General features: G+C 49.7%; 1 protein-coding gene across 1 annotated transcript; it reads left to right on the forward strand.

Moving 5' to 3' along the window:
* The first annotated feature begins 5,983 nt into the window (after positions 1–5,983).
* Positions 5,984–8,221, forward strand: Olig1 (oligodendrocyte transcription factor 1). Its single transcript, XM_036203631.1, has one exon. The coding sequence runs from the start codon at positions 6,127–6,129 to the stop codon at positions 6,919–6,921; it is 795 nt and encodes a 264-aa protein (XP_036059524.1). The 5' UTR covers positions 5,984–6,126; the 3' UTR covers positions 6,922–8,221.
* Positions 8,222–8,632: the final 411 nt, after the last annotated feature.

The raw sequence follows: 8,632 nt of genomic DNA on the forward strand, positions 1-8,632 counted from the left end.
GGGAGAGGGGGGAGCGAGCAGCCAACAGCAAACAACAGGTGAGCATGTGAACAGTCCCCTTCTGTGCCTCCGGCAGGGTGTCTTGCCCCAGCAACTGTGGGGGCCCACACTGACTTCCAAAACCTTCTGCCTCTGCAGGTGTTTTAGCAACTTGGCCTCGGCGCTTCAGTGACCCATATTTGATTACCTTTCAGGTTTCTATAATTCATCATTCACTCCTGTCTGAAAACCTAGAATGAAAGTTTAGCAGCCCAATGCCCAGGCCTCGCTCCATTCTCTCCCCAAACACATCGGCCGGTTTGTTCCCTTTCATCCCTGCTCTTCCTGTCGCATTCTGCCTGTTCAATGGGGAAAGAGTGAAACCGGATGGCTGGACCCAGTGCAGGGAAGTGACTTCACAACCACCTTTGTTTCCCCTCATTCCTTTGAGCACACTTGGCCCTGCGTCTCTGTGAAAGAGCTTGTTTGAACCACTTGGAACACCCAGCAGTGAGAGGTGCCTCCGCCAGAATCGCTCCCGCATCTTTTCAGGCTGCCTGAGTCTCTGGGTTAAACTGCCAAATTTTTGCAACAAAACTTACCATGACATTGGACATTGTGTTATAAATTAGCCACAGCCTTCCAAGCAAATTGTGTCTTTTCGTTGTCTTGGTGTAAGCCTTTGGAACATTTGGCTTTGGTTACTAATTTTCAGAGAAGCTCAGAAAAATAGCTTTGCTCTGCCCTAAACCAGTGCTTCAGACACCAAATTGCATTGTACTAACACAAACAGCTCCTCATTCACCACGATACTTATCACATTTATTCAGGGGGTATTTCTTAGTTACACCCAGGTTCTCTATCCAACAACATCCCACTGCTCTGCTTAGGAAGTGACAGAGACCATCTCCTGTCATCATTAAAGCAAAAACAATGTTTCACTTTTTCTGAATCATTCTGAATAGTTCTTCTCAGAAATGCAGAGTTAAGCAACGGCATTTTATACAGCCCTTTTAACATGGGGACTTTCAGGGTTTGGTGTTCACAGGAGCAAAGAAACTCCACTTCCGGTAGGTCATTTTGAATCTAGAAAAAAATGGGGGAGGGAATGTGCCCATCTGCTTGAATTATATCACCAATAGCTGAATCAGGCTTTTGTTAGACTAAGGAATGCCCCCCCCAACACACAGATGACCCTTAATTTATTTTTCTACTATCCAAAAATATGTCATATGATATTTTTGGACTCAGAAATCATTTAAAGTAGTAAACTTATTAAAACCAGGTGCAAACAGCTTTACGTAAAATAAAATAAGGGCGGGCATCTTGTGCTGTGAGTTTTGCTCCCCAGTACCCAGGTAAAACCCAGGCATGACAGCACCATCTGTAACCCCAGTTCTGGGATAGGGAAGACAAGTGGGGAGTGGGGGAAAGACAGGTGGATCCCCAGAGCTCACTAACCAACCAGTCTAGTCAACCAATGAGAACCAGGTTCAGCAAGAGACTCTGTCTCAAGAACTCAGAGTGACAGAGAAAGACACCTGACATTAACCGCTGGCCCCCACATGTGCACAAGCAGGTATGCACATGCACATAACACATACATTCAACACTAAGAATAAATTCTATATATCCACAAAATGCATCCAGGCATTTCATTTGATAATCTTCAGTGTTATTAGCACAGACAAGAAGACCGGGTTTCTGCCTGTGCCCTGCCATAGCAGAAATCAAGACAATGGAGGTGACTGTATAGATTTCCAAACAACGTGGTTCAGTTAGCAGACATTGCACTTAATTAACTGCACTGACTTTTGAAAACGGACACCACTCATGGCCTTTGACACTGTTCCAGTTGGAATCTTTATTTAAAGAGAGCTGTTTCTAAGAGGGATTTAAATTCTGATGAGATGGTCCACAGAGAGTTTCTCCTCATCCAAGAAGAATTAGCAAAGAATATTTTTTTCTCTTTGTTTTTATTCTCCTCTCTCCCAAAGGGAGAAATCTAGCATGAAGCTGTTTTCAGTGGCTCTTCCTGCCTCTTGTATTCCAGCCAGGCTACATCTGGAGGCAAGAGAGGGACCTTGATACTGTACATGGCTACTGAGAGTGTGAACCGCAACACCTATAGAATAATTTAAACTTTTCAAAGAAGCTCTCCCTTCTTAATATTTTAGAAAGGTAACTCCATCATTCCATCAAAGGTCTCAGCTCCAGGCAGTTTAAACAGCACATTTCAGCACAACCTCTGAACACTTAGCTGGCTGCTTGTGAAAGGAAAAAAATGTCTTAAGGGAAAACAAAAGTCTTCAAGCCACAGCAGGCTTTAGAGACACACCCTTAGTGCTTAGAACTACGGTATCCACATCACCCACTACCTGCCATCTCACAGGTTCCTGCCTCTGAGCCCAAAGTCAGGATGGGCAGGAGAGCATAGATTTCCATGTAACAAAAAGGAAGCCCAAGATACACATCTCTATAGCTAGGATCTATCACACCACACACACACACACACACACACACACACACACACACACACACACCCTTTGGGCAAAGACAAGAGCGTTGTTAGGGCTAGTGCAACTTGTTCCCCAAGCATGTCCTGAATGTGGGAGGCCACAGCAGCTGCCTCCCCTTGAGACAGACTGCATGGGTCCCTGCCAGTGGCCACAATGCCTCACCGGCCTTTGCCAGCTGTCACGCTTTGCATGCTGTTGGAGCTCTGGGCCCGGGACAAGGGGCCATCCAAGTCACCAGCTCCAAACAGTGCCAAATCCTGTGCCCATGTTGGGACCGTACGGCCACCCGGAACTTTCTTCTGGGGCCCTCCACTGGAACACTTCAATGCATGCTGACTATCATATATCCTTGATTGGGGGGGGGCACTTGTTTCTTCTCCAAGAAGAGGCTGATGAAGCGAGGGAAGATTCTTGGTGCCCCTGCCTGTGGGAAACATAGAGGAGGCACTCTAGGCCACTGTGACTCAAGACTGGGTTCTGCCTCTCTGTTTCATTGCCCAGGACCCCTGCCTAGGAAGTGGGCAGAGAAGAAAGCCAGAGAGAGGGGCCACCAAGGCTTGATCAATCTAGTACTTTGGACTAAGTGGTCCAGAGAGAAAAGGCAGAGCAATACCACCACACAAACCTGCTCACACTCTTGAATGAGCGCCATTGGGCATTCACACATTTCAAGGCAGAGCTTCTTACTGGGAGCTAGTGGAGATTTGGAACCCATCAGAAGGATAGAGAAAGGATCAGGGTGACCCTCTGCTCTGAAAACCATCCCAGCTGGACAAGACGATACCCACACAAGACGGTCCAGGCTAGAGAGCTGATGTCAGTGGTTCTTCGAGCACAATGGAAGAGGGCTAATGGAAAGTATCCCAGGCAAAGAAGAAAGCTGCTTGAGGTTACAGGTTCAGCTGGAGGTTGGAAGCAGGGACTCAAGTGGGCCTACGGGATGAATGTTGATGGGAGAACATGATCCAAAACAGTCTTGGAATCAGCAAGCACAGCCAGTGGGCACCCAGAGCAAACATCAGTTTTCACGGTGGACCCCTTGTCTTATATCAGCAGTTCTCAGTCTGTGGGTCATGACCCCTTTGGGAGTCAAATGACCCTTCTACAGGGGTCACCTAAGACCATCAGAAAACACATATATTTATGTTAAAATTCATAACAGTATCAAGATTACAGTTATGAATTCATAACAAAAATAATTTTATGGTTGGGGGTCACTGCAATATGAGGAACTGTATTAAACAGTCACAGCATTAGGGAGGTTGAGAACCACTGTCTTACACCAAAAGTAACATCTTTTGTTACACCCTAGACCTGAACTTTCAGCCATGGGAGGAGTGTGCCATATCTGCTGTTGAGTAGGTAACAATTATCACTATTGTGCACCTGAAGCAACACGTGTACAACCAGAGATGCAATTCTGAGCCTCATTTTATTAATTACTTCACACTTAAAAAAATAACCACCTGTGGCTACTAGACTAGACAGTGCAAGGTTAGATACCAAATGGCTCTTCCTGGGGGCATTTCTTGACCCTTGACAAGATGCAGATATATACCCTGCTGTGCTGAGAGATGAAAGCTTTCACTAAGTAATCCTATTGTACTTGGGGAAGATAAAGATTTGGCCCCACCTCAACAGTTAGGAATGTAGGGGTGTTGTTTTCTTTCTGATAAGAGGCCAGAGCAGGGTTTTGCTTAAGCAAGAGTCAAGTCACTGATAAAATGATCTCACATCCTTTGGGGAAGAGACAACTCTAACCCCAAAGACTTTCATCCCGAGAGGCCTTTGGATCAGAGAGATGGGGTGAGAGTGAGAAAGTAACCCATCCTAACCCACTGTCAGGTAGCCAGACATTTCGTTCTCAGAACCTGATAGGAAATTTTGTACCTAAAAAACACGACCAGAATATACCCATATTCATGGGAGCATTAGTTGCCATACGATTGAAATCATCCTCCATGAACTCCTAGATAAATGAAAGGCACAATGGTTTACAGAAAATGTAGAATATTACTGGGAAGTGCAGTATATTATGTGGCTTTCACAAGGAAGAGTTCAGGCTGGGGCTGCACTCTGTTGGTAGAGTGCTTGCCTACTATGCACAAAACCCTGGTTTCAGATCCCCACCAATGTATAGACTGGGTATGATAGTGAATGCTTTTAATTCCAGCATCTGAGAAGTGGAGACAGGAGGGTTAGAAGTTTAAGGTTGCCTTCTCATAAATACTGAGTTAATAGGCCAACCTGGGGTACAAGAGACTCTGTCTCAAAAAAAAAAAAAAAAAGAGGGAGGAGAAGAATTTAGATTCATGCTATATTTAGCATGGATGAAGCTTGAACACATGCTAAGTCACCAAAAGGAACCAATCACTAGAGGACAAATACTACATGATGCTGTTTATATGCTATACTTTGAGCAAAACAATCATGCAAACACAATTGGGGTGGTAGTTACTAAGGTGGAGAAGTGGTGGCTAATCTTGGTTGTCAACTTAACATACATAGGAAGAGGGAACCCCAAATGAGGAAATTGCCTCCATCAGATTGTCCTGGTGGGCACCTCTGTGAGGGATTTTCTTTATTGCTAATTGATATTGCCCACTGCGAGCGGCACCATTCCTAGGCAGGTGGTCCTGAGCTGTGTAAGAAAGGTAAGAGAGGACCTGGGGAAGCAAGCCAGGAAAGCAGCTCTCCTCGGAGGGCTCTTCTTGGTTCTAGCCTCTGTGTCCACTTGAGTTCCTGTCCTGACTTCCCTCAATGAGGAGCTGTGATTGGCAAGTGGAAGCCCAATGCACCCCAAGTTGCTTTTGGTCATGCTGTTTACCACAGCGTCAGGAAGCATACTGACACAAGAAAAAGAGGTTATCAAGAGTGTGTGTGTGTGTGTGTGTGTGTGTGTGTGTGTGTGTGTGTGTTTAATGGGTTTTAAATTGACAAAAACAAATAGGTCCTGCAGATCGGTTTGCAAAACCCTGTGAACAAACAGGCCTTAACACAATTGAACTGTGCGCTTAGGGATGGTGTATGTTCTGTTATGAATATTTGACTACTTTTTTTTAAGATAGGCTCTCATTTTATAGCCAGACTGGCATGGAACTTGTCAGGCAACCCCGTGCTGTTCTCCTGCCTGCCCAACATAGCAGTCCCAAGTGCTGGGATAACTGGTTGACCACATTTTATAAAGACAAGCGTAAAAGAGGGTGGAGTAGAGCTAGAGAGAAGATGGAGAGAGTCAATAGCAACTGTAGCCAGACCAGGGGAACCAGAACCCTAAAAGAACGGTGGGTTCTTTTTGCTCTAAAGCACCCCCCTTCTCCTCCCTGGGCGAGTGCTGTGACACCCGCGCAGGCGCCCAGATAACCATCTCGAGCGCCTCTGGCTGCACCGCCGTGCAGGCGGCCAATGAACACTCGCCTGTGGCCAGCCTCGCTCCTCCATTGGCTGCACCCCACCAACCAAGGTCCTTGCAGGTTCCCAAGCCGGGTTTAAAGGTGTCAGGCGCGCACTGCGCTTCTTTACTCGTTCGCCCGCGCGCAGGTCCGCGGGGAGGGCGATCTGCCGACCGGCCCACCCCCGGGCGTTAGTGAAGGGCGCCCTCGGTCGCCCCCACCTCCCCCCACTCCAGATGTACTATGCGGTTTCTCAGGCGCGTGTGAACGCGGCTCCCGCGACCATGCTGCGGCCACAGCGGCCCGGAGACCTGCAGCTTGGGACCTCGCTCTACGAGCTGGTGGCTTACAGACAGCCGCCCATTTCGTCGTCCTCCTCTTCCTCCACATCCTCCTCCTCTTCCACCGCGTCCCTCCTCCCCAAGGCTGTGCGCGAGAAGCCAGAAGCGCCCCACTCTGAACCGCTGGGAACCGCGCCGGAGTCCCGGGGCTCCCGGGCCGACGCCAAAGAGGAGCAGCAGCAGCAGCAGCTGCGGCGCAAGATCAACAGCCGCGAGCGGAAGCGCATGCAGGATCTGAACTTGGCCATGGACGCACTGCGCGAAGTCATCCTGCCCTACTCGGCGGCGCACTGCCAGGGCGCGCCCGGCCGCAAGCTCTCCAAGATCGCCACGCTGCTGCTCGCCCGCAACTACATCCTGCTGCTGGGGAGCTCGCTGCAGGAGCTGCGCCGCGCGCTCGGCGAGGGTGCGGGGCCCGCAGCTCCGCGCCTGCTCCTGGCCGGCCTGCCTCTGCTGGCCGCCGCGCCCGGCTCTGTGCTGCTGGCACCCGGCGCCGTGGGGCCCCCCGAAACGCTGCGCCCCACCAAGTACCTGTCACTAGCGCTCGACGAGCCACCGTGCGGCCAGTTCGCTCTCCCCACTGGTGGCGCAGGTGGTCCCGGCCTCTGCTCCTGTGCCGTGTGCAAGTTCCCGCATCTGGTCCCCGCTGGCCTGGGCCTGGCAGCGGTGCAAGCTCAGTTCTCCAAGTAAGGGTTGGCTGGGCCCGGGGCGGGGCGCGACCTCAGCCAATCTTCCCGCGCCCTCGCGTCTTGAATCTAAGGAGAGCTGGCCCCAATAAGGAGGACATTTCCAGACTTCTCGCCCAGACGACAGACTATAGGGCGCCTTCATCCCTGCCCCCACTCCCTGGCAATTAAAGTGACCCAAGCGGGTGTTCCAAGGAGCGACGCAGTTTGCTTGGGGTTCTAGATGGATCCCACCTCTTTAGAGTCAGACGCCATCGCATCCTTACCTTAAGCTCACCCAGTGGCGGTCTCTCCTTGTAGCTGTGGCATCTCGAGGCCAGGAGGATGGTAGCGGTGCGGTACAGTCGGTTGCCCTGGGTGCAGCGAAAGGCTGCCCGCGACCTCGGTGCCCTGGGATCCGCCAGCTCCCAGGCCTAGGGATTGCTCCCCAACAGCGTCTACCCAGAGGGGCCTTCTTTCCTTATTCCCGGCCTGAGCTCACAGGCTCTCTTGCTTCCACCAGCTAAACCCATGTGGACCTAGGAAGTCTAGGAAGCCCAGGCCATGGGTACAAATATCAAGGGTGTTGGCAGAAGGACTGCCCTGGAAGGCCCAGAGTATTCGAGTAGGGTGTCGTGCAGGTGCGGGTGGTGGGGGCGCCATGTGCGTGCGGAGTGGGGAAGTTCGTCTGGTCTCACAGTTTAGGTTTTCAGGCTGGAAGACCCAGCTGGTTTGCTGCGGAGTGTCCACTCTTTAAATCCTGGAAATCTACTTAGCCTCCCCCGCCCGTCCCACCCCCTGCTCCCCCACGGTAGTTTAACCAGCATTTGAGCTTGCTTGAAAACAAAACACCAATCACCTTTCACGCCATCTGTGTTCCGGACTTACTAAAATAGGTAACAAGGCATTTCGTAGCGCAGTCTTGTGAAACTCGGTAATTAACGTTCTCATTAAAGTATGTGGAGGTGGGCGAGGATCCCAAACCGCCGGCTGGACAAACCCAGCTGCGCCGCAGCCGGGAAGGCGCTGGCCCTTTAGCCACAGCGCGCTGGTCTTTAACCAAGGCTTTGCTGCTGAAGAACTCCGTGGATGCGTGCACGCGTGGACGCCACGTCCTGGTTTGTGTTTAGTGTTAGGAAATTGCCCAAATTATCTCATAATCTTCACCAGCTTGCTTTGATTTTTATGTTGGAAGTTTTGGGTTGTTGACAATAGCCCAATTTAACTGGCGTTTTATTTGACCTCTAACCTTGTCCTCACCCCTTCCCCCGCAGCAACGAACTGTACCGAAAACACAAAATAAAATGTCAACAGTCGAATTTTTACATTTCTTGCCTGTTTGCTAAATACAAATGCCCTTGTACCATAGTTGAGTCTCAAAGTAGGGGTGAAGGTTAGTAGTTTCGTGACTGGGTTTCCACATTTCAGAACTTGAGTTCCTGGATCGTAAAATAACCCAAGGAACAAGCAACTGTAATTCAAAATCAGACATCAGCTGGGAATGGAAGAGCTGGGGTGATTAGAGGGGGAGGGGAAATCCCAGAGCTGCCCGGCCAAACTTAGGAGTTAGGACTACTTTAAAACAGCTTCCTCCTGGTGGGGAGAAATGAATTAAGCCATACATTATTATACTTTTTATCTCAACATCTTTCTCTGCAGTCTTTTTGTCTTATAGTAAACAGAATCATAAGCAGATGTATGAATGTTCCCTATGTACAGGAGTTTTTAAAAATGGG

The sequence above is a fragment of the Onychomys torridus genome, chromosome 12, assembly GCF_903995425.1.
Source record: "Onychomys torridus chromosome 12, mOncTor1.1, whole genome shotgun sequence".
Classification (NCBI taxonomy): domain Eukaryota; kingdom Metazoa; phylum Chordata; class Mammalia; order Rodentia; family Cricetidae; genus Onychomys; species Onychomys torridus.

Excerpts from the sequence above, each read along its gene's own strand:
- Olig1 (XM_036203631.1), top strand. The coding sequence starts at position 6,127 with ATGTACTATGCGGTTTCTCAGGCGCGTGTGAACGCGGCTCCCGCGACC.